Source organism: Semicossyphus pulcher, unplaced genomic scaffold, assembly GCF_022749685.1.
Source record: "Semicossyphus pulcher isolate SPU_LCO1_2020_fin unplaced genomic scaffold, fSemPul1.0.p SCAF_8, whole genome shotgun sequence".
NCBI lineage: Eukaryota > Metazoa > Chordata > Actinopteri > Labriformes > Labridae > Semicossyphus > Semicossyphus pulcher.
This window is the reverse complement of record NW_027211759.1, coordinates 31,296,621-31,323,007: the sequence shown is the minus strand read 5'-3', so window position 1 is coordinate 31,323,007 and position 26,387 is coordinate 31,296,621. Positions and strand designations below refer to the sequence as shown.

General features: G+C 39.8%; 1 protein-coding gene across 9 annotated transcripts; it reads right to left on the bottom strand.

Annotated features, from left to right (window-relative positions):
* Window positions 1-299: 299 nt before the first annotated feature.
* On the bottom strand, window positions 300-25,340 carry cnot1 (CCR4-NOT transcription complex, subunit 1). 9 transcript variants are annotated; one of them, XM_069685721.1, is made up of 49 exons: window positions 25,237-25,340; window positions 22,807-23,103; window positions 22,579-22,686; window positions 20,114-20,212; window positions 19,824-19,892; window positions 19,574-19,628; window positions 17,669-17,872; window positions 17,325-17,493; window positions 17,007-17,133; window positions 16,355-16,465; window positions 15,933-16,103; window positions 15,604-15,731; window positions 15,051-15,291; window positions 14,781-14,900; window positions 14,435-14,557; window positions 14,178-14,329; window positions 13,763-13,913; window positions 13,411-13,624; window positions 12,899-13,024; window positions 12,220-12,374; window positions 11,797-12,083; window positions 11,637-11,715; window positions 11,191-11,430; window positions 10,930-11,070; window positions 10,668-10,847; window positions 10,427-10,543; window positions 10,219-10,329; window positions 9,964-10,041; window positions 9,536-9,713; window positions 8,963-9,117; window positions 8,522-8,818; window positions 8,247-8,387; window positions 7,674-7,778; window positions 7,335-7,454; window positions 6,864-7,058; window positions 6,610-6,752; window positions 6,379-6,487; window positions 5,913-6,082; window positions 4,630-4,861; window positions 4,290-4,538; window positions 3,738-3,901; window positions 3,441-3,558; window positions 3,213-3,314; window positions 2,690-2,863; window positions 2,339-2,488; window positions 2,058-2,238; window positions 1,706-1,838; window positions 1,464-1,598; window positions 300-1,239 (listed from the first exon to the last, which is right to left on the bottom strand). In XM_069685721.1, exons 2-49 carry the CDS (start codon window positions 22,906-22,908, stop codon window positions 1,161-1,163), a joined length of 7,188 nt encoding a protein of 2,395 aa, XP_069541822.1. In that variant the 5' UTR covers window positions 22,909-23,103; window positions 25,237-25,340; the 3' UTR covers window positions 300-1,160. The 9 variants fall into 9 exon arrangements, with proteins under 9 accessions (XP_069541822.1, XP_069541820.1, XP_069541825.1 ...); XM_069685719.1 differs by having other exon boundaries at window positions 11,191-11,440; window positions 11,638-11,715; XM_069685724.1 differs by having other exon boundaries at window positions 12,250-12,374.
* Between the last annotated feature and the right edge of the window lie 1,047 nt (window positions 25,341-26,387).

Genomic DNA, 26,387 nt, shown 5'->3' with positions numbered 1-26,387 from the left:
TCTTGTCAGGAAAACTTTACATGACACGATACAACATTTCATATTTTCTAATAAAAGTAAGAAAGAGTTTCAAACGCAGGTACACAGTGTGCGATTGTGACTAAAGACATGTTAAACCTCAGAACTTTAAAGACAATAGCAAACTTGGCAAACATAACTAATCAGCTGTAACAGCATCAGGAAAACAGACCGTATAATCATAACTCGTACAACAAAATTACAGAGAGATGCCTACTTGAGAAACCTCTAACATATTCACACCATTTAATCCCTTTTGGTCCTGAAAGAAGACAGATGCGTTGCAGTTTGAATGCTTTATTTCCTGTATGTACGCATACTGCAGTTAAGTAGCAAGAACTAAAGGCAAACTAGAAAGGACTACAAAATACAACACATGGACCAATACATTTACAAAACATTCAAAATGTTACAAAATGGGCTGTATTGGTCCTTCCATTGTTGTTCTTCAATTTGGATCTTTGTACAAATTGTCAAGATACGATGTAACCATCACTTTGAACAATTTACAAGTGCCAGGGAGAGACTTCCAGAGCCAGCTTCAAATGGACAAACTGTCTCCACCAACACACCAGGAGTAGACCCCCGCCCCACCTGGGAGACTGAACTCCATCTTCCTGTCCCACTCAGGGATAAAAAGGAATCAAATGAAAGTAGCAGGCAGCTTTTTTTCTTCAATCATCTACCATTCAGCCTCTGAAAGCAAAAAAAAAGTCAGAAAAAAGGATTCTTGTGGGAGGGAAGCAAACCAAGGACTTTGGTAGTGAGTGAAAGTGTGTTTAGATGTCTTTACATGTCATAATACATTTTATTTGACATGTGCATTGCTCTCCCCATATCTCAGCTCCCGTTCTCCCTTTTTTCCAATATTTACATCAAAGCATCAAAAAAGTATATTAAACAGCATGTCTCAATCCATTCTCTCCATTTCAATTCAGTCCCAAAGGGATCAACAAAAATCTAACTCCTTAGATCCGTGAGCAGTAGTCCTTTGATCCACATCTGAAATGACTGTGGGTGCCAGTTTATCCAGTGCCAACAGTACAGTGGGAGAGGTGTGTATGTGTGTGTGTAAGTGGTGGGGGGAGTGGGTCAAGGCCGCGGCATCTCTCCCGAGGGCTACGAGCTGGCTGGTAGACAGGCTAGCTGGCACCGGTGCCCTCCATCACCTGCTGGGCCTGCTTCTGTCCCATGCAGCACTGAGCTACGGACTGGAACAGCCTGAGAGAAGAGGTGAGGACAGGTGTCACATTAACATCTGTCAGAAGATAAGGCTCACATTACTCCATTTTTTATCTCTATAAAAATTCTGAACTCTTCAATTCTATAACTAAATTCTCACTAAAACATCAAAACCAACAATAAATGTATCCTGCTCACAAGTACTCTGTAGTATTTTTTAAACGATAACTGAGCAAGTACTTTGAGTCACACAGGGGACCTACTTTTCAATCTCGGGGGCACAGTGCACAAAGTCGTGGCTCCAGAACTTGAAGGCAGGATTCTTGATCAGCTCGATGAAGGTGATGAGGAGACCCCATGGGTGAGGCCTGTTCACTATCAGCCTCTCCAACAGAACCCTGAAGGTGAAGCAGAAAAATTTAACATACAGCACCTGTAGTAACTCCATATTTCTTTTTTCTGCTGAAATGATGATCATAGAGTCCCTCTGAGCAGACCGTCTCACCTGGTGATCTGCTCCTGGATGGCCTCGGTGTTGGCCTCAGCAAACAGATAGAGCATGGTGCAGCTAAAGTAGTGAGTGTGGCTGTTGGGGTAGCGCAGCTGATTGGCAATCGCATTCAAGAACAAGTAACGCCCTGTGAAGACATGACAACAGGAACCTGATTAATGCATATTTTGAAAATAATAGCCGTTCATCTGAGGAACACCAAAACATATAAGAGGAAGTTTCCCAAAGGACTCTCCTTTGTACCTGTGTATTTTCAAACGGAATGTAAATGGCTCAATGCTTTGTATGTGCAGCCTCAATCTACTTTATAACAAAAACAGATGAGATCTGTCAGCTGTATGCTTACCCTCAGTGTCCAGGTCCACTGCCAGATTCTGGAAGATGTCCATGTGTGCAGAGTGGGTGATGGTGCTCATGGAGGGGGTGCTGCCCTTGTTGTGGATGTGAGCGATTGCCTGTGTGCCTACATACAACACTAGAGCATTGATCAGCTGTATGTTGTAGCGGTTTCCTGGCTCATTAGACACCTGAGGGGGGGAAAAAAGAATAAACACAAGTTTGTGTTGTCATTTGTTGAAGAATAAAACTACTTCTAATAATAATTTATAAGAAGGACACTGCTCCTACCTGCAGGTTGCTGCGCAGCTCAGACAAGAAAGTGACAGGTGAACGAGTCTTCAGATACGAGTCTAGGTCCTTCTTGAACTGGGAGGGCATGACGCCTGTGAAGTTGGTGAGGATACGGGGAGCAATGTTGATCTCACTCAGCATGTCCACCTGCAGCCAGGGTGTTAATAAAAACAGATTAACAAGATTATTGTCAGTCTCTTAAAAGTTCAAACAAGGATTCTACAAATAGTCGAATCAAAATGGCACCTTTGATATACCACACCTACAGATTCTACTGATCTACAGCACACTCTGACATCCGTGATTGATTAAAACTCAGTACTTCAGTGCATGTGTGCATATCTCTACCTTGAGATTGGGTGTGAAAGGGTCAGGGAGCCTCATGTTGCGTGGAAAGGCACTGAGGATGAGGTTGCGGAGCTGGATGCAGTTGGGTGGGATGACATCACAGAAGCCGTAATGGTAGTCACACAGGAACTCTGGGAAGTCGTGCAGCAGGACCAGGAGCACTCGCAGTGTGCCCTGAACATCCAAGAAGAAGAATTTTTAGTTAGTTTTCTAATCCAAACACTACAACAGGAAAGAATTACACAATAAAGAAACAACTGATATTATGCTAGACTCAAACTCTGTAGTTACATAAGCACCTCTGTCAATATATAAAAAAAGAAAGGATATGGATCATGTCACTCAGGCTATAGAAATTTTAGTCTTCATTCTAAAATAACCAAACTAAGTGAGTTGAGAAGCAAATTTCCAATGCAAGGTTTAATCAAAAAACCAAACCGACAAACAAACATGAATTTTACTAACACACTGATGATAGGCAACTGTTGTTCCTAAAAGTACATTTAGTAAAATGAAACAGCACCTTGTAGAGGATTTGCATAGGTTTGTTGAGCTCTACATTCCTCAGGAACGGGGCCAGGTACTTGAAGAGATCAATCAGCAGCTGTGCGTACATGGGCCAACCCTTCAAGACAACGTCAGTCTATTAGACCAAACTCAAAAACCCAAAATACAATATAGACAGCAACTTTTTATATAACAAAGCTGTTATTTCAACTATATGTGAACAAAATAGTGTTGTCATGTTTACCTTCTGCTGTGGTGTGTGTGCTAACATCCTGGCAATGAAGATGCGATGGGAGATCAGTTCCAGCCAGGCATACACAAAGCCGGGTGCTTTGGTGGGTCTCAGGATGTGGAAGGTATTGCTGAACATAAAAAGGGAAAACTGAGTTAAAAACCAAAGTGACCAAATCATATTAGGACAGAAACGCTTAAAAATCTTTAATTTCAGGACAATATGAGCACCAGATGATCTTCAATTTACACACTGAACACAGATCCCTTGTTGGTGGAGTCCTCAAATATGATCATGCACAGGTCTTACCAGAAGGCGGTGAGTGTCTGGAAGTTGATGGTCTCCAGGACATGTTCGGGAGCATTGAGCTCCAGCAGCAGCATGATGAAAATGCGGTGGTATGGCAGCTGTTGGAATTCTGTCTGACGGACATCATGGTCCTGGATCAACACCCCAACTACTATACCGAGCACCTAAAACAACAATGTAGAGTGCAATGAAAATCCAGTAAAGCACTGATTATATGCTGTGGGCAACATCTAGAGAGGAGACCAGCATTTCTGTAATCTGCGGCTGATCTTATAAATGGATAGAATTTAAGATCAGGCTTTCCAGTGAAAAAATTAAACCTTCTGAGAGACTTTAACAACCTTCTCATTTAAATAACTGTCACTGTGACAAGCTTTGAAAAGTCTTTAGCACAAATCACTGATTAAGAAACCCTCTATTTTGAGAAGAATAAACCTCATCACACATTTGTTGGTTTTGAGATTACTACTTAGAAAGTTTTATTAAAACTGAAAAACAGTTTCCTGTGATTTACTGTTGATAACAGTAAAATAGGTTTTCATGTTACCGTACCTTGTTGAGGAGGTTGATTTTTGTCACTGTGTTGGTGGCCTCCCCAGAGTGTTTGACCAGCAGGGCTATGAGCCTGACAAAGGCATCCAGGTTGTGGTAACACTTGGCCCTGATAATAGCTGCACTGGCTGCTGGGTTGTGCTGCTGCTCTGCTTGTGCCCGATAGCTGATCTCCACACACATTTCTGTGCACAGCCGGAAGAACCTTGTGATCAGGTCATCCGTCTTCAGGATACCCTGCTGGTGCATCTAGAGAACGAAAAAAAAAAAAGAATTAAACCCAGTTGAAAAACTCATGCATTTATCTGCTTGTCATGAAAACAGGGATTGCAATGTTTACCTGGCCAACAAAGGCAGAGAAAGCTTTGGTGCTGTCCCTGCCAGCTGCAGCAGAGTGATACAGGTTGACCCATTCCCTCAGGAGGTACTCTGCCTTCTCCCTCAGGCCTGGAGGATCATCATATTCTGAAGCCTGGGAAATCCCAGAGTGCATCATGAAGTTAGGTCCGCCGTGGGCCCGGTCAATCATGGCCTCATAGTTGGAGCGAACAACATCCATCAGCTGGGGAAGTCTGGGGAGGAGGAAATCAGAAGGTTACGTTTTCCCCTCTAATAATTCAGCAATTCCGCTACTCAAGTGTCTTGACGACATAAAGCCCTGGGTGGCTCTTAACTTCTTACATTTTAATGAAAATAAGACAGAAATGATGGTTTTTGGTGGCACCTCTGGGACCTCCCTTGGAGATCCTGGTTCCTTTTCCCAGAATATTAAGCCAACCATCACTAACCTAGGGGTTAAAATGGACTCTGATCTTATGCTCGACAGTCAGATCAGGGCTATCGTTAAATCAAGCTTTTTCCAATTGAGGCAGCTGGCCAAAATGAAGCCAATTCTCCCGAGGCAGCACTTTGAGACAGTAATCCACGCCTTTGTCACCACTCTGGATTACTGTAATGCACTGTATGTGGGGGTTAGTGTGTCCTCCATCGCACGCCTCCAGATGGTACAAAACACTGCGCGTCTTTTAACTGGCACACGTAAACATGAGCACATTTCCCCCATTCTAGCCTAACTCCACTGGTTGCCCGTTCATTTCAGGATCCATTTCAAAATTCTTTTATTTGAAATTGCTACACCCCTATACACCCATCCATGCTCTCAGGTCAGCCGATCAGCTGCTTCTGAGTGGGCCAAAAACTAAGCGTAAGCTTAGAGGGGACCGTGCCTTTGCTGTTGCGGCTCCAAAACTGTGGAATGATCTGCCTCTGCACATTTGACAGGCCTCTTCAGTGTCTGCTATTAAATGTCATCTTAAAACCCACCTCTTCTCCTTGGCCTTCGACACCTTGACGTTGATTGTATTTGTATTTTATGTCTATTTTATTTTATCTTAATTTTTATACATCTTTCATCTATTTCTAATCATTTTATCTATCTTATGCCTCGGGAGAACTGTGTTTTTTATGTCTTTTATTCTTCTGTACAGCACTTTGGTCCTCTGTGGTTGTTTTAAAGTGCTTTACAAATAAAGTTGGATTGGATTGTATTCCCAGCAATTATTTGTGGTCTACGGGAAAATACATGAGCTACAGGTCAGTTTTAACATAGCAGGTATTTTTTACCCCTCAGGTGCGCTGGCTCTGGAGTGTGCACAGGTCCTCATTAAGGTCTCGATTGTGTGGAAGAGGTCGGCCTCTGTGACATGGCTCACGCTGCGTTCATCCACCAGAAGCAACTTAACCAACTGCATGGCAAACGCAACTGCCATGTAGTGCAGTCCATTTTCCATTGACTAGAACGAAACACATCATGGTTAGTTTTTAAAGGTGCTCATAAAATACAGTATTTTTTTAAAATGATCTGTTATTCAAACAATTTACAGGATCTTGCTTTTTAACAAATCTTCAACAGAAACATGTAGATAGGTCATGTACATGTCAACCTATACACCAGAGTGAAAACAGATTACCAAAAAATTATCTTCATTAAGGAAAAAAGTAAATGACTGCTGAAGTATTTACATAAAACCAAAAAGTATTCAAGAGAGAAAATAAAATAGTAAATGACTGTAAAAGAGGAAATGCTTACCTGTGCCAGGTGGAGGTCATACTGCTGCATATTCACCAGATGGTTCCTGATCAGAAGCTCAACTGCCTCTACGTTGTATTTGTACTCATCACGGCATTCAATGAGACACCTGCAAACAAACAGCAAAAAACACATATGTGAATGATTACAAAACATCCTATAAATAGAGAACCCTTATGTAATGTACTATATACATAATACAGAATACAATGATATCATATCTGTCCTTACCTGGTGATCTGCTTATTGCACCACTGCGGTCCATAGGCACGTCCATCCTGCAGAGCTTTAAGCACCAGCAGGTGGCACTCCCTGTAGCGGAGCAGCAGGTCTGCATCAGCCCCACTAGTAGCATCAAGAAGACCTTCCACAGCCTGGGATATAGAGAAACCAGCTTAGGATTAGCATACATTAATCCTCGACCATGCTTCTCTCTCACCCTTTTTTAAAAGACTTAACTGCATCTGTAAAAGTAAGCACCCTACCTTCTGCAGCAGGCCAAGTGCAGCAATGCCATCTCTGGAGTTTCGGGCCAAAACCACAGCTTCCAGCAGGCTGCGCAGAGCCTGGGTCAGGGGGTTCATGGCAAGAGCTGGAGGGATGGCATGAAGATGCTGCTCCAAGTCTGCCATGCACTTATCATAGATCTGAGCCACGTCATCTGTGGCCCAGGCCTGTTGCTGTGAACAGAGATACAAAAGAGATGGAATGAAGTTCTGTGGGTTTAAAACGGCAACCACAACCTGTTAGGACTTGGCTAGTCTTTTGTTCAAGTCAGAAAATTGTTCTCTCTTTTTCAACTTCTCATACATTAAATTAGAAGACCAACAACAATAATTCAAGTAACATTTTTCTTTTGGTAAACATTGATTTTAAAGAGCATGCTATCACCTTTCAACCTCCCCTGGTCTTTCTAACCATTAAGTTTTGCAATAGGATAAGGAAAAAAAACTCACCTTCATGGGCTGAGCCAAGAAGCCAGTGGGCTGAGAGAGGTCATTACTGGGTAAGAAACCCGGAACGTTCCTGGCAAACTCCTCATATACAGCAAGTTGTTTGGGGTCCACTCCTCCCACCTACAACAAATATGTACAAACACACACATCCATTTTTTCAGACATGGTTTGAAAAGATTTTACAATGTAAAACAGCACTAAGTCATTTCAGGTCTGTTAACTGAGGGAACGGTATATTTTGAGTAAATAATATAAGCTGTAACTCGTATAAGTTGGATCATAACTGAAAGCCATGTTTTTTTTTATATATTGCAGAACTGGATTGTGCCGTGATCTTACCTTGAGTCTGATCTGCTCAGGCATACGCTCAGCCTGGTAAGTCAAAACAACTGGATCACAATAGCGACGTCCCTCTTGACGTGCATGCTTCCTCAGTTCAAACTCCTAGAAGAGCAGAGACCCCATAAAGAATTTGGACAATCTCTTCTCGGTAAAATGAAATAAAATAAGATAATACGACCACCACAAAACATTCAAATGAATCTGAAAATCACACAATTGATACTTATGAGCCCCCCAGTCTACTTCTGAATTTGTCGTATACCACTTAAATCTAAATTCAGTGGGACAATACAGATATAAAGTGCCAAATCAAGAGCAACATGCATAATTCTGTGGTTGTTCATACTTGCAGTTAGTAGAGCAATATAGTCAAAAATAAGTTCCTCTGACAGTCTTTGGGCGGCCATTAAATACATATTTGATTATCAATATTGCACAATTACAATAATAATTAATCGTAATGGTACATCATTCAAATGTTTTTAATGTCAAGGTGACCCAAGCCACAAATTATATTCCAGAAATACTTTCATATTTACTGCTGTTGGGTTAGTCTTTCTTAAGTCTCACCGTGGCAAGTCTTTTGTCCATTTCAGGACCAGCCTTCTCCACGGCCGTTTTCTGAATAAAGCAGCACGCCAATTCACAGTTGTCTTGTGCAACCCTGGCTGCAGCCTCTTCCATCATTTCCCTCTGTTGGGGGGTTGGTGCCTGAGGGAACAAACACTTTAAGTTAAAGAAACAGGAAGTGTACAGTGTTTGAAGGGAAAAAAGCTCAAACTTCGCTACATCTCTCAATATCCAGCATTTAAAGATGTAATCCCTAGTCTAAGCATTCAGCTCACCCTAAGTGCAGCAGCAAAGCTGTTTTTTAAGTTAGTGGCGATGCTCATGAGCAGGGGCTCCCGACAGGTGATCATTGCCATGCCGGCAGTCAGGTTTCTCATCATATGGTGGGCAGCCACACGCATGCGGGACTCCTCAGAATCCAGAGCAAAGTCCTTCCTGATGATCTGCTCACAGGTTGTCATGGCAATTTTGATAGAGCGGTCAACCACAGGATGAACTAGCTCTTGCACTGCTCGCTCTACTGACTGCCGTACACACTGCTTCAACTGAGGATGGGCCTGCAGCAGAGGTATCTAAAAGGAAAACAAGGGGAAGCATAAGAGACAAGAGAGGAAAGACAATCATAAGTATGAGATAAGAGAACTATTCAGCAGAGATGTGGCTGTAAGTGGAACATAGACTTATTTGTCAGTAGTTTATAGCTTACTGATACTTACGTTGACATTTATATTGATGTGTGGAGCCAGGCCTGCCAAGGCATACACATTGATGTCGTGGTAACTAAACTGTGGGGTTGGGGGCCCGGTGGTTGTGCAAGTGGTGGTGGTGGCAGCTGGGGTTGATGGAGGAGCTGCAAATGGAACAAAGTCTCCTGTTGGTGACAAAATGCTAGTTTGATTAAAATCACAAGAAAAAGCAGCAAAAAGCATTTTTCAGACAACATGAACAGAAAGCAAACATAATTCTGAGCTTTTAGCATAAAAGTCTTAAGCAGAAACAAAAACACAGCAAAATAAACAATACAGAGATTTACATTATTACATTTCTAGATGTTTTACAAAACACTTCAGATAAAATTTAGAGGTTGATATGACAAAACAGGGGTTAATATGTTCAAGGCAAATTAACATTGTAAAATCATTTATACTTGAGTATTCAAAAGGGGAAACAATGATAAACTGAAATACTTGAGCTACAAACAAAATTAGATTTGTCTGTTAAGCTTTTCACATTTTGATGTACAGCAAGATAAAAAGCAGCACACGGCTAAAGCAAAAAAGGGCGTCCACCTGTGGTAGAAACTGGCAGCATCTCTTCTGGAGGCTTTGCCTCTTTCTTTGGTGCAGAGAGCTGCTCCTCTAGGCTCTTCAGCTTCTCCTTGTCCTTCAGCAAGTTTCCTGGCTTGAGGTCATTGATGTCCAGAGACAAGTTCTTACACAGAACTTCAATCTCAAACTTAAGGTTCAGCTGCAGTAAATAAGGGAACAATGTGAGCAATAAGTTTACTTTTTTAGTTTCATTACATTTTATTGTAACTGTTGTATATTGTTTATACTAAAAAAAGGCAACAAGTTAATAAGAATAGTTTGGTTTTTGTTTTGTAGTTTGATTCATTCATAGCTTTTTCCACACCGTCACTTTTAACTATGATTTAGATAAACTGCAAATCCAAGAGCAACCTTGTGTAAGTGGCTACAAATAAAGAATAACGAGTAACCTTGAGGTCATGTTCCTGATGAAGTTCAGCAAGAACATTCATGATGGCCATTGTCCAAGGGTTCTGGGGCCTGAAAACCTGCAACATCAGACACACACATACAGACAGACAAATTAATCAAAAACAAGAATATGAAGATCCTCAAACAGTCCAATCAGTTAAGACTAAGACAGTGCTTTTGACAGTGTTCAAGCAAAAATAATTTATTTCGAAATTTTACACGGGCAGAGGTTTGATTACATCTATGTTACTCACCATGCTGCGTAGACTGGACTCCAAAACTTTAGCAACAAAGGGAACCACATACAGCAGCTCCTGCTGGCCTTTCACATAGGCTTCCAATAGTAGAGATTTCACTTCCAGATCCTGGGAACAGAAGAAATGTGTTAGCCAACCAGAACACAACAGTAGATTCACCACTTGATGTAAAAACAGAACCAAAAGACTGGTTAGAATTTCTTACTGTGTAAAGAATAGGCTTGTTTTTGGCCAGTGTAATCATGCCCAACCAGTGACCCAGGTTCTTCAGCAGGGAACGATCAGAGAAATTGGCAGCGGCTTTGTCAGAGGTCAACAGAACCTTAAATAAAATGGAAAGATGGAGTCAGTGTTTTACAAAGTGTTCTTCAGCTGCACTTAAATGTGTGCAACTAGTCAACTATGAGCAGGCAAAACATGATGGATATTTTTATTAACTGTTTTACCTTGATATTCCTGTAAGTTTCATTGAGAACCATCTTAACAAACTCAGGGTTCTTCAGAGTATCCAGAAAGTTGGAATAGAGACTGTGGAAGTTGGGCTCAATGCTAACACGCTTCATCACCAGGTACTGAGAGACCCAGGGCATAAACTCCTCCTTCACTGTCTCTTTCAGCTCCTCAACCTGAAGAAAAGCAAATATGTTTTTAAAAAGCCTTCTGAAACTTTTAAGGTTCAAGACACAGCTAAATTCTATTTTACTTTACCTTCTGTGTCATGTTAGACTGAGAGAGATTGTTGAAGATAAAAGCAATCTTCTCCTGGACATTCTCTGGAGGCTCTACAATCCTTTCTGTTTGGTCAGTGGCCACCAGCAGTGTGTCAATATTGGTTGTGTTGATAGAGGGCTGCAGGTAGGCACAACATCAATTATTTTGATACAGGTGGGATTAACTATTGCAAAATCACAGACCAAATTGACAATGCACAGATCAGGACGTTTAAGAGATCAACAAAGCCAAACTCACAGGTACATCCTTCTTGAAGCTGCTGGGTGTTGGTCTTGTGATGGTTGTGGTCTTGGCCACTGTGGTTGTAGTCGTGGTGGTGGTGACTAGGGTGCTGGGCTGACCTGGCTGTGGGGCTTTGGGTCCACCAGGTTGCTGCGTCTGAGCTTGTACATGCGCCAGTGCCAGACTGCCAGGGGTGGTGATGGAGCCTTGCATCTTCACCGGAGGGTCCCGTGACTGTTGGCCATACTCGATATACTGCACACACAGGATATTGAAAGGTACAGAGCGAGAGATTTAATTTTTTACCCTGTATGAAGGAATCCTTTAGTCCAAGATGGGACAGAAAAAAGGATTCAAAGGGACACTTACTATTGATAAGTAACTCATACAACTCCACTTTAAAAAAAAAAAACTACCCCTTTAAAGTAGCGAGCAAAGATAAATTAAGGAAACCTGATTACCTCTTGTAAATGGTGGGGGAATTGCAAGAAGTGGGCAATTGAAGCCAGATGTTGACAATACTGAGGGTAATCCTTTAGTCTAGAAGTATAAACAACATGTTAGCCTAACAAAAGATCAGTTATATGAGTCAACATTTTACAAAAGAAAACATTTCAATACCTGTTTTTAAACCTATCTAGGGCAGCAATTCCAAAGTAATACATTTTGGATCCATAGGGTTTTCTTAAGGCTTCAAGAACATATCGGAGGGCCAAACCCAGGGCCATGTAGGTCACAAGACCCTTCTCAATAATGCCACCAAAAAGACAGGCAGTGATGTGCAGCTCCTTGTCCGGGTACTGGGGAAAGAATCTGTACTCCTCAAACAAGTTCCGAAGCATGCAGTTGAACACCTCTCGCTCCCGCTTAATGGTTGAGTCCTTGAACCTTTGCAGCATTTCCAGTACCTGGCAGAGGGGAACAGATTTTCACTCAAAGAGCAGCAACATTACCAAGAATATGGAACATTAGAATTCATCAACAGCAGCCAATTATTCTCTGAAAGCATGTGCGAGTTTGTCTTTACCAACAACACAAACTAACCTTATTCAAATAATTAACATCAATACATACTTCATCCACAGACATAGTTGGGTGAGGTGGGTGGTTGTAGATGCGCTGAAAATAACTGTTTGCTTCGTCATCTATCTCCTTACTAAAGTGCTGGTTTGCCTCTGGCCACACCTGAGAAAGGTCAGCTAAATGAAAAGACAAAAAAAACATAATGATAACTGTCATTTTTTGTGCCTAACACTGGTAGAGCATGAGCCTAGTAATTAACAATTTGGCGAAATCCATTGTGCAATCAAGTGATAGATTAGGAATCAAAAAGCACTCTAACTGATCAAGTCAGGTTAGACCTCTTTTTGAAGCTTTAAAGAATACAAATGACACTAAAGTGGGGCTGTCAGCATACGCAGACAAGGAATGGAAGACTGATCTGTATTTCCTCTATTATAAACTATTTAATACCAAGGAAGGTGAGTATGATAGTATATATGTTTAAATGTTGACACATGGTAAAAAAAATGCAGGCTTTTAAAAGCTCAAGTCTTTGATTTGAAATTTGTTGTGAATTATTGCACTGGTGAGGTACACTGATGTGCCTTACAAGTATATTTGTCATTCCAGATGATAATTAGAGGAAATACAGTGCTGAGCAGCGCAGGGCGGGGCTCTCAGTCACACCAATACCACCACCACTTACAGGCCTTCATCTTACTCTGCTGAAAGGTGGGTGGGTTCAGGCCCGGTGTGCTCATCTTCCTGGTGCCAAAAGGATCTGTGTTTACTGTTGGCATCCCCAGACCAGTACCGATACCTGAGCCGATGCCTGAGCCCAAGGGACCTGGAAGAAACATAATACTTCAGTAAATTCAATCCAAGCCTGCAGCAGCCTACACGTCTATCCATGGTCCACTTGCTTCAGTTTCAAATGTGTAAGAATTGGGCAACAAAGCTAGATACTTAGTTCTTACTTGACGTTTTTCCTTTGACTATTTTTCTAAATTACCCAACATGATACAAACAAATTTAATATCATTATATACCCCAAATTATGCCATAATTTGTTTAGGATTACTGTATAGAAAATATTTATATTTACATTTAGCAGCATTGTAACCATAACAGAAGTCCTATTTCACACTGAATCCAAAGAAGACTAAGTCAAAGACACTAGTTTAGTATGATTTGCTAAATGTGAACTAAAAAAATAATAAAATTGCATAGTACCAGAGTCCATACCAGGGAGCTGGGAGGACAGACTGCCTATGCCCCCAAATGGTGTGCTGGGGTTGGGGTTGGTAAGTGGTGGGAAAGCCTTTGCTGGGGATTGGGGATTACTAAAAGCTGAACTCAGAGAGGTTGGGAAACCTGGCATGCTTTGAGTGTGGGAGGTGGCTGTGCCCCCCAGGTTTAAAGAACCCATGCCTGACAGAGGGTCCATCTAATGAGGAAGAGACAGCAAAAAAGACTTTGTTAGGAGAAATTAGAAATTGGAGTTAACAACAGATACATTTTTTTCTAACAAAAGGGATTTTAAGTTTGCCTGCAGAGGCATGATATTGCTTTCATGTGTAATTACCTGTACAGGAGAGATGGCATCCAAGCTGCTGGTGCTGGGGGCTCGTCCCTTTGGCATTACCCCCGGTGGCGGCTGCCGGGCTTTATTCATTACATTGCTGCAGTTGGCAACCATGGTCAAGATAGTCTCTGACACCTCCTGAGACACACTCCTGATGAGAGAGTGAATCAAATCTTAAGTATGAAAAGTTAAGAAAAAGATTAAATTATGTAGAAAGGTAATTTGTGTCCTATATGGAAAAAAGGTCAATAAAGACCAAAGCTGGCTCCTCTGTGAGCATATATGACAATTACACATTAAATCAAAGGGGAATAAATAGTACAGAGTAGGGATGTGCACTTTAAGCTGTTAGCATCCCTAGTCTCAGACTTTGATCCAATCTAAAAAGTATATTTGAATCTTTAAAGCCTCTCACCCTGCGCAGGACTGCAGACAGGCCAGCATGGTGGCTAAGGTCTCTGGGGGAAGCTGTGCACTTTTTGGCTGGTCCTTGTCTGGGGCCAGACCCCCCATAATGGATGGGCAGCGCCTCTTCAGGAATGTCACACACGCCTGGATAAAAGGTTCCTGACACAACACAAACATTATTGTGAAACACAATACAGGCACAGTATGCTGAATTAAAAATACATTTTTAAGAATAACTGGATGAACAACAGATTTAATATTTACCCCATGCTCTCTGATTTTGTCAGTCAGCCATTTATCAAGTTTGAGGTATTCACGGCGAGAGGCAAGTGCAGCAAGGTCAATAACAAAGGCAAATGGAGTACCATTCAGCAACATCGATAGAGACTGGAAGGAAAACACACAAAACATACTGGCTTATTAACCTAATGAAAATAATACTTTAATTATGAAAAGACAACACCTTACGATGAATGGCCCTGTATCCTCTAATTTGTCTTATTTTAACTTAATGCTTACTAAAATTAAAACATTAAAAAATAAACATGTTAACATACATTACATTGCTTAGCTTAGAGGTTTAACTTTGGAGAAGTGTATTCTGACAAACCTTCAGGTCCTGGGCCACATCCAGGATGCGTGAAAGCTTTGCCTGGTCATACTGCTCCCCTCTCATGTACCACTCAGCCATTGAATGCATAATTAACTGACGGATAGAGGGAGACTGTCCCTGGAAAAATAACCACAAGGTTTAAAGTACACAGTTTTATAAAAAATCTAAATCAAGACTAACACGCATATCTTCATCAGCATAATGGAAAACATGGGCTCTAGACTTAAAATCAACCAGCATAACAACAAGAAAGTTTGTAATACCGACCTGTCCGTGCCAGGCATAGTGCAGGATGATGGCAGAGTTAGGGTGGTTGCCCAGAAAGATGGGCATGAGGGTTGAGATGAGCTCGTGGCGCAGTGTGTGCCAGGAGGTGGATATCTGCAGCAACGCCAGAACCAACATGTCTGGACAGTGCTTGATTGGGAAGCCAAAAAGCTGCTTCACCTGCTCGTACTGACCCACCTCAGACAGCCTGAGCAGGCTCTCTACCAGGTCCAGACTTTTCCTGTAAGAGTTTGGGACAATAAGTCAGAAACCCTATAGCCTCATCAAAGCACTTGTAAGCTCTTGCGTAAATCCTCACTGAACCACATACAGTATGTCAAACTAGGCTTCCTCTATTATATGCTGGGAAACCCTGCTTTATTCTTACTGAGCTCAAGATAAATGGTGTTTGACAAGTGTGATTTTGACATGACATATCTAAAGTATGGCTCGACAATAAACAAACACTGAATACTTTTACACTATACCCAGCAAGGAGAAAAAAGCAACTGCTACATCACTGTACATAGCTGCAAAGTTACAAGCTCCATACCAGGTGGCAATCTCCCTATTGTCATCCTCAGGTGGGGCCTTAAGGATGTCAATGGCCACAGTGTGGCAAGGGTAGTCAGCAAAGCAGAACACTTCTGGGCTCATCAGGGAGTGCTGAATGAATGACAACTGAGAACAGAAATAAAGTGATAAGACATTTTAAATGGGAGCAAACGGCTGAACCAAAACAACTGCAATGTCTACAGACAGAAATCAATTCCTACTTGGCATTAGCATTCTTTTGTTTTAATCATTACATTTACTAGTTTCACTACAATGAAAGCCATATGAAATCACATCATCCTAATGGAGCAGATGTTGGTCAATTACCTGTCCTTCAGCGTGTTTCCATGGCCGATAGATGAGATCGACAGGAAAGACCTCCATGCCTAACCCCCTCTGAATGCCATACACCACTATATGCAGGCCTTTACTGTCCCGGATTATAAAGCCTGGGTGGTCAAGTTCGTAGGTCACCTCTTTGAAGTTTAGGTTGGGATTCTAGGGCACAGACAAAAATCCACAAGTGAAACTCTTTTGTTTGTGAGAAACTATGGCATGTATTAACTTGTATACTGATGCAGATTTTGAAAAAACGCAATTCTGGAGTGATAGTATAAAATACTGGGTACACATGCCGGTGCACTGAGGACGAGATTGTAACTGCATTTTGTTTTTTAATGCATTCATTGTGCAGGAAATAATAATCATTAAACAAATGACTATTTGAGGACAAATAAAGGTTCACTTACCACTTCCTTCACAACGTCGATGAGAACCTCAACGTTCCACGTGTGTGCCTGCGAACCATCGTTCTTGTCCTTACCATCACTCCAGATACCGCTTCCTGGAGCAGAGATGGACTGTGAAAGACAACAGAAAAAAGTATAAATCTTTAATACTATGGACTGAAATGCAAACTCAAAACAGCATCAACCAATATTTTAAAAGCCAAAATAATATTAAGAAATAGTTGCAACATTAAGATTGAGCAACGCCTTTAAATTACACATAAACATTGCTTTACCAATTTTGCAGAGCATTTTAAGCATTTTTTCAGTAAGTGTTATGATTTTACCCTGCTTTCATCGATCTTCACATAGTTATTCCTATCAAATTATCAACCCACTGTACTATAAAAACCAAATAACTTATGGTAGAAAGAAAAAGGAAAGATGGGTAACATGAAATCAAGTCAGTAACTGATCCTACTCCATTTACAATATCTGGATGTTTTTCAGTAAAAATAAGAAAAATAAGAAAAACACGGAATAGGCAAACCTAATTTCATCATTTCAGACAGTACACCTGTGTGAACATAAATGAAGCAGTGTGGTTTTTCTTTGATCCATATTAGATAAACCACAATTAAGTAGTAAAAAAAAATATCAAAAAGTAACTGACCTGTAGAGGGATACCATCAGTTAGGCCAGAGTGCGTACGAGCCATCATGCCAAGGACCCTGGCTACCTGGCTGGCTGTCACCTCTCTCACCCCATACTGGATGATTATGTTTCTGCACTCATCCAAACTGAGGAGACAAACAGGACAAACAGGTCAGTGCTGCTGATCATAGGTACAGTCAAAACTGCAACATCTAGGCATATATCTTGCTTTAAGCTCTAAGAACTTTCAATTATCAACAAAAAAATATATTATTGTCCACACATCCAGATTTGTCATTTTAAAAAATATAATTTGAATTGAAAGAAAACTATTTACTTAGCACAGAAGCCATAGCCAACTTCTTGCATGAATTCTGCAAGAGAACTCTCCATCATGGTCTTAGCTAACTCCCCCGAGTCTGGTAGAATCCTGTCCATGAGAATGTCCCGTTTTTCAGGGTACAGCAGTGGTGCGAGCACCACAGGGCAGCGCTCCTGGGGGAAATCTGAAACAAAATACACAATGAGATAAACAAACGTGACACAAAAAATAGTAACTATTTCAGGAAAGACTTTATTACAAAAAATGTATGTCTAAAAAAGCCGGTACGTTCAACTGCAGGTATTTATATGCCTGAGGATAAACCAAATAGTTACACCAAATATGGGTTGATCCCCTACCTCGGCAAAGTGTCTTGAGGAAGGCGTCAATCTGCTCTTGCCCGACCCCACTGGCTCCCTTCTGGCCAAACAGAAGATGGGAGAGCAGAAGGTGCAAGACCTCTATGGCAATGTCTTGGAAGCCACCTTCCTGGTTTCCTCCGAGATCTGCGTCAACGTATGACCGCAGGAGGTCTGGAAGTTTCTGCTTGATGAACAGCGCAGCTGAGAAACAGTCAAAAATAACTAGTTACCGACACTGACTTTGATGAGTCAACTTCAAAAACATTGAAATCAGTTTTAAAGTGATGGTAAGCATTCATAATGACCTTAAGTTGTAGGTCATCTATACATCTTTCTCTATGCCCATGTTGATCTGTATCAAAACTTTCCAAACTGTAATTACTGAGGATTTGTCTTGGATTGAAGGCTGATTTGAAATTCACTAACTTTATAAACTTTATTCTAAATGCCAGTTTCATTAAAGTTTCTGATGTACATAGGTGCTGAAAATAGTATGCGATATTAAATCTATTTCCGGAAAAGGAATCAGCTATATTCCCAAGTCTGTTTTCATATAAATGGAAATTTTCACTTGTGTTTTGGTGCATAACAGTAAACTTCGAAATAGACAGATAAAAAGGAAATAAAGCAAACAGCAGTACCCCTACTGTCAACAAACTCAGAATAAAATTGAATTAAATAAACTGGATAAATATAAAAGATTATATAAAATTTGTAGAATATATTTATATGGTGCATAAAAAGTAGGAGTGTGACAAAATATCGATACAGCAATATATCATCGTCCTGACTCGTGCAATACAATTATCGATATGCCCAAATATTGATATTTTAATTGACATATACATCCCGCTCTAAACAGATCTTCCTGCCATTTTAACTCACCGTGCCACTACACGACACCTTGCGCTGGCTTATGACATAAATCCTAATTTTAAGTCCTAATTTGTTCTATAGTTCTGTGAATTTAATTTCCAGACTGAAAACACATTCATTGTTTCACCTCAGTTTGTCTCAAATTCCATGAAACTGACCAAATTGCAGTAAATAAATACATTAATCCTGCACGTTAACTATTTAGGAGCTTTTTGTATTCTTCAGTTAATCAGATATCATGATGTATAAATATATGATTGACTTGCAATATATTAATCATTGCAGAACACCTGTCATCCTGATATTATCTTCATGGGCCACATATCGCTTATCATATCATGAGTTACCCTGCCATTCCCACCCCTAATGAAAAGAGCTGTATAGTGTGTACAGGATTGTGTTAGACATTGCCAAGGGAGTGTGCAAAAGTTTACTGTATTGAAAATAGCAACAATGTACGATGAACAGAGATAGTTGTCCAGATTTTGTGTGAATGTAACGCATTGAGTGTCAGAGTGTTTGACACATTATGCCAACTTCATGTCTTGGAGGTCTTTGGGATAAGAACTAAATAGGTTTTATTTATGTCAAAAAACATACATCCACCAGTGATGCCTTTATTTGTAATGGACAACTTCATTAGTCTCTTGGTTGGACAAAGAATGAGTGCTATTCATGATACAAGCAAAGGAAAGTAAACTGATTGCCACACAACAAGCATGTGGAAAATATCCAGGGCATTTGTTGTAGAAAAAAAGATGTTTGTATGCACCATGCACATTTCTACCAAGGTTTAATTCAAACCCACATCACTAAAAAGGACTTGGCAATCTGTTGCAACCAAGAGTTTCTACTTTAAAAAATGTGGGATTCATTAGCAGTTTATCTATGTAGAATGAAGGAATAATAGCTTTCTTAATAACTTTTGGTTCCTTTTACACAAACATATGAACTGCTACTTATGAAGAGGGTTTCATATCCTGTTTGCAACAGGTTTATAATATGCAAAGCTCTACTTGAACTTACCAAAACCGCGAAGGTCTGCGTTGCTGGAGTTGAGCAAGGCAAGGCCAAATATCACCTGGGAAATAAATAAATTGATAAAAATAAATATTAGACAAAATTCAAATGTGTTTCGCCATTTCAGGGCAACAATTTGAAGATTAAACATGTGACTCTTGTGTTGACAGGTATTTCTTACTTGTTGTTGTTACTTGTATGTTAATTGTCTGTTTCAGAAATGTAATTACTGAATCCCATTATATCGCTGGCTTACCTCTTGGACCTTGCTGAGCTTTAGAACTTTACTCAGTTGAGTGAATAAGTGGGCCGATGGCTTCAAACTCTGAAAGACAGTTTAAGTTAAACCAATCATATGGATGAAACATTTTTCTGTTCATACAAACTGCAAAATGTCTGTACACTAATGGGTGTCAAGTAAGTCATAGCCTGATACAACTACTGAAAGCCTGTGCATTGTTATATAGATGTAGGACAAGAGTTTAAAGGGCTGTCATATGTTCAGGCTTCATTAGTAATAAAGAAAGTGTGGCATCTTCTCCTTACCTTCTGGTAGTGCAGGGGATTGTCAATGGCGTAACACAGAGTAGAGATAAAGTTTGGCTTTGATATCAGCGACACACACTCCTGGATCAGAAACTGTGTCTTAGGCAAGTTGACAAGCAAAACGTACCGAAAAAAAGAAGAGAGTAAAGAAAACAGAGGCAGGTAAGGAACAAGGTAAGACAGGGAGTCTCTCATAAGTGTAAATATTAAACAATAGCATTCATCACTGACATGTCTACTCAATCATGAAAATTAAACCATGATCAAAATGTATGAAAAACATACTCTTATGTGTTTTCATCAAAAATCTACCAAGTTGGAATGAATGGGCAAAAATTTCAGTACCTCTGGTCAAAATGCCTTTTAAAGTGAAGCTAATATGACATTTTAAAAGTTTAACATGACACATTTCTCCAAAAATCTCATAGACTCTTTTTCATTATATTTGTACAGTATTGTTTTGTTTTTGTGCAATAGTTTGGTAAGTCTTTTGCATTATTCTGTTACTTATGACAACAATGATTACTTTCCGTCTGGTGTTAACAACCATTATTATGCAGCTGGAAGGAAGAATTGATCCTTCCAATACTAAGAAATTCGAGAGGCTAAAGTTCAAAGGTCAGTCCAAACATTTAAGTCAGAGATTTATAAATAATAGTGATCCAAATCATACTTTAAAATAAAACTATGAAGTACGCAATACTTGAAAGACTATTAGCTGGCCACAGGAAGCTTTTTCAAGGTACTAAAGTTGCCCTAGGAGGACTTCAGAAGTCCTAACTGACAGGGTTTCCAAACATATGCACAGGGCTTATTTTTTGTTAAAGATTTAAATTACAAGTAACCCATTTCTCTTTAGCGCTAAGATTAGCTTCGGTTCATTTAAATAATCATGATAAATGGCATTTTGATAAGGGATGATGAAATTTGTGAACACTGTTCCAAGAGATTCCATTTTTTAGATATATGTTCAAGTGGTAGCAGAAAACATTCGGCATCACAAAAAACTATGATGATAGGCAACCAGAGGTTGTTTAGATTAACTGTTCCAAATGTTATAGTGATAGGCATAGAATGATCAATATCCCATGTGGCACATGCAATACAGTGCACAGAACATAGTTTTACACACCCTGTGATTTAAAAGGAAAGTCTCTCTTTAGTAAACACACTAGCCTCTGTCAGAAAGAAAAGCCTGGCTGGCGAGGCCAGCTGTAAAGTTTTCAAATACTGCTGAATAAAGAGACAATGTCCAAAAGATGGAATCAGCTGGCCTGTGCAAGTTATGTTCTTCTATACAATAGTACAACTATAGTAACAGCTGCCATTCTTTTAGTTTTTCACAAAGCTGAACCGACAGCTGAAACTGAAGAACATACTTTTGCCAAGTTGTAAAGGATAAACATCAATCAACTACAAAAAGTGTTTCAGCACAATATATAGATATAAACCTGAGACCTAAATTTAATAACATGAAAAAGTTTTACTGCATGACTACCTGAGGTTCATAAGAAATGCAGAAGTCTGTCAACCTATATAATCCGAGCTCAGGTAGTCCACAATTAAATGTCAAATTGTAGAGAGTTTAATGTACTCTGTGACGTTTACCTGCGTATCACGCAATGGATTATTTAGGGAAAAACACTAACTTAACTCAATTTGCCTATATTATAGACACCGGTGCATTAACATACATGTTTCTTTTAACATTCTTTCCAACAAATTTGGCAAACTACATGCAGACTGTGTGTCAAGTGAGTGACAAATTCTTGTTTGTTGGAGATACAAAACACATAAAGTACACTACCAGTCAAAAGTTTGGACACATTTTCTCATACAAGTGAATGGGAAAGTGTGTCCAAACTTTGGACTGGTAGTGTATGTTTACTTGTTTTTTAATCATGTTTACATTTAATTAAAAATTATGTTAAATCAACTTTTGATGTTTACTGTTTTATTCCAAGAGTGCAATGACATCAATATAAAAGCAGTTTTCAATTTAAGCCCTATTATTCTATGAGTTAAAATACACTGGCATACAGTTCAGACTGTTTTTAAAAACAAAAGTCCCTTTCTACTAACATAGAGCATGTGGTAATTAAAGTTGGGGAATGCAAGGAAAACGGTCTCATACCAATTTACTTTTAGAAGTTAACTGTTATTTTCCAGTAAACAGGGTTCATTTTTATATGCAATATGCTTTATATTGAACATTATAATGATGAGTCTTCTACTGCCTGGTTAAGTTCTTACCGTGGAAACTTGTAAAATGCTCAGTGAATTTAACTTCTAGGACTAGCAAGCTGAATTAACTTAGTACAGCTGATGTTGAGACTTTGAAAGCCAATTTTAATAACACTAATACATACTGTGCCCCAAACACTATTTTCAATTGTATAAAGTTTTTATAAAGTATTAAACTATAAAAACAAAACAAAAATAACGTCTTTCTTATCAAAAATTACCTGGTGAAAGTCCTTGCCACTGCTTTTACCATCGCCACTGAAATCCACATGGGAGAAGAGACAGCGTAGTAGATGCCTGTCTGCCTCAGGACCGTGCCGATTTACAATCTAGGAGAGCACAAAAGTACCATCAGAACACAGACAGAAGGAGACATTATGAAGACACTTCACATAGATTTCTAATGAAAGATGGCAAAAAGTGTAACTGATGTCTTTGCTACGACTTACATGCTGTATTTCTAGCTGGCTGGCTCGGTAATTTTTCTTTGTTAAATTGTCCACCAGATAGCTGATTTGAGACAAAGCCAGCGAGAGCGAGTCAAGATTCATTGCTGGTTGGGGCGGAAGCAGGCGGCCGAGCACGGCGCAAAATCACCATTATTCCCCTTTAGTCACTTCAGTGATAGGTTACTTCTGCTCCCCCCCCCCAAAAGGTGTGAAAAAATGTAGGCTTCCAAATGAGTTTTCCGATCAGTGGTTCCCGGTGCTAAGTAGGGTCCTTCAGTTTAAAATCAAGTTCAGCATCTGTAATCAAAGAGGAAAAAAGTATACAATTACTTGAAACACGCAGAATATATTATGCCAGGCCTATTCACTTGGCAGCCCACGGGCCACATCCAGCCCAGAAGCAACCTTCATGATACGTATTCTGCCAATCAGAATCTTGCACAAAACAACACTTTCTCATGTGACGCAAATCCGGCCACGCTAGTAGCTCTTCCAAACATTTAGCTATGGCAAATTCTTTACTGAAAATATGTTTCTGTCAACCCTTAAACGTAAAATTGACAATGAAAATCGTTGGTTTAATCCTCCCTGGACTGGCAAATACTTGTTCATTTTACCACTATCTTCAAACGCCAAACCAATGTGTTTTATTTGTAATGCGTACATGCCGTTAGTTAAAGAATAGAATATTCGGATGCACCACATTAAAGCAAATCACAAAAAAAAAATTCCTTTTTAAAAGTGAAAAAAATAATATGGCTTATTGTTTTGTTTTTTCACATTTGTTTGTGTTTGTTTAAAATGTATCATTACCAAAATCTTTTTTAAAAAGGCTTTAAATAGGCTGCTGAAAATGTCTGGCCCATCTACAATTTCTGATTTTAAAATCTGGTTCAATTGAATTTGAAATTAAATATCCCTGCATTATGCAAATAAATCTCTTCATAAATTCATCAAACTTTGCTGTAGTCTTCTGTATATGCAGAACAATGATTACAATCCATTGACAACACAATATATTGTGACTGGCTTGAGGCCTACAAGCATAACAGACCCAGAGATGCAGTGAAAAATATTTTTTTTAATTGGTGCCTGGGCAGGTCTCTGCTAATAATTTCAAAAAGTAAGCCCAATTGTTCAGGGTACGCAGTTTAGTACTCTATCTTAACGCAGATACGGAAGAGTTATATAAACTTGGCGTGCCAGTAGCTTGTACTAGGCCTCGACGGTACACTAGTAACTCTGATTCAAAGCTAATGTTAGTTATGTTGTTCTCACCTAATCAACTCAAATGTTTACCAAAGCATAATGACTATGTAAGCTTTATCAACCAATACACCACACTTTGCATTAAGTGCAGCTAGCAAGGACTTTCAAGAGAAAATAGACATTTAGAGTCAATCGGTGGAACAAAGAGCAAGCTAATGTAAGTTAGCAACTCTTGACAGTTATTCGCAAGCAGTCTTCGTTTAACTGAACGTTTACGGGATCATAATGAAACAGAAAGCGCAATGATATGTGCCTAAAGTAGTGAGTATTTTAAAATTACTTCGGTAGCATGCTCATGTGGCAACTTACCTACGTTAGCTAACCATCACCATGACGCTGGTAAACACTTGCTAGGGAGAAGTTTAAGGCAACGTTAACGTTAGCCAACATGTTAACTGAACAGTGTATCTAGCGTTAACGTTGGCCGTTAATTCTATTGTACACAATCGCGTACTATTACTATACTCTTAGTTATCTTGGATGTATAGCCCTGCTTATCGGCATAACATCCCCGCAATTAATATCTAGTATTAACCTTTTAGAAATGTTAACAACTCCCTGTAGGCTACGGGCTCATGCTATCAAATTAGCATGTACGTGAAGCTAACATTAGCAGCACGAGCCCGTTTCAAGCTTGTGTGTACGAATCGGCAAAACTGAGTAACATTGCATTTGTGTTGATTGTTTTACAACTTAAATATACATTTTAAATACCTTGTCGTTTACTTTGGCTTTAAAACCGTAATAGATGCCCTGGCCGTGAGTTTGAAGGCCGCGAGTATTTGCGCGATCGTGTCGCTAACGTTAGCATTAACCTTGTTAACGTTAGCTTAAATGTACGGGGTCCGAGTAATCTATGGATTCGCTATCATTACAGCTAGTTGCAAATGCTAACTATCTTTAAGCGACGCGTAAACTTTACATCTGTCCAGAGCATATTCAATGTTTGGCATCAATTTAACTTTGTGTAAAAATGAATTACCTACGTTGCGAAATTAAGGAATAGTTACTCTTTTTGTGTGGGCATTATGACAGCTGCTTTTCAGCAAATAGACCACCCCGCGCTGGTGGCTAACGGCCAGCCTTCGTATAAATATCGTTGCTTATGAGTTATATTCAGATCTGTTGACGGCTGTTTACCAAATATATTTTAAATCTCACCGTGCTCCCAAGAAAGTAATTCAGATGTTCATCCCTTCTGTTTCTCACAACAAACTTGACGAAATGGAAGGGTCTCAGTGCCTCCAGTTCAGTTTGATTTTCAAAATAAAATGGCGACTGTCACCACCGCGGCGCGCGCTCACGGTTCGAGACGAGTGCGTGAGCTTATCCGCGCGACACAAACGCAAGGTGCTCAGCACTAGACACCTGGTCTGTGCGTGCTTTCGTCTATTTATTAAATATCCATATTCTATTAAGCGTTTTGTTTCTTTATATCCTAATGAATAGATTTTCTGTTTCTTATCTGGGGAAACTGGATCAACAACAAGGTTATTTCCATTGACATTGTGTTAAACATAAGAGTAACAGGTTAGCAATATTGCTTTAACTGGCAGAAATAATCCCTTTCCATTATGACTATACCTACAGGCTGTATAAAGCCTACATATTTTTCACAACTCCATAACACTCAACTGTACTGGAAAATAACCTTAAACCTCCCCCTTCCTGAAAACTTGATTGTTTCAAGTCTCCTGTTTTCTATTCGGACATGACACTGTGTCAACAAGCACATGCCAAGCAGCATCCTGTTCGTAATAGCAAAGGCATCCACTCCTGGCTACACAGCATCCCAGATGGCATTTGGCTGCTGTCCATAGTGCCTTGTAAGTGAATACTGAACTGGAAAGAGAAATTAAGTTTGTTCTTAAGCATCAAGCATAAAGATCAAGAAAAAATGCCCTGCTTGCCTCATGCAAATATGCTTATTGTCCTGGGGCTAGTGCTTGTTTGCAGTGCTATGCGCTGAGTACAACAAATCATATCTTTGCTGACTTCAAAGATGACGCATAATTTCCGGAAAAAAACAGGGATGTTGCAGTTATGCGTCAAAGTAGTAACAAACCATGATAAACCCTTTTTTTTCATTATTTAAAAGGGACCATGTAGCCTACAGTTTAAAACATAAATGTCACCATTGGATGCACGGTCCCAGATATTAGCTTTAAGATAATTCACATCTGTTGTCCCTTGGCAGGTCAACACAAGATATAAAACAGGAAAATAACAAACAGTACAGAGTAAAACATACAACAAAGTTACAAACACAAAAAAAATACAAAGCACACAAAGTAGCACATCATAGGTCCTTT

Coding starts and splice junctions, on each gene's coding strand:
- cnot1 (XM_069685719.1), bottom strand. CDS start 22,908: ATGAATCTTGACTCGCTCTCGCTGGCTTTGTCTCAAATCAGCTATCTG. Junction 10,544..10,667: donor AAACTTACAGGAATATCAAG/GTAAAACAGTTA, acceptor ATTTTATTTAAG/GTTCTGTTGACCTCTGACAA. Junction 3,559..3,737: donor CAGACACTCACCGCCTTCTG/GTAAGACCTGTG, acceptor TTTTATGTTCAG/CAATACCTTCCACATCCTGA.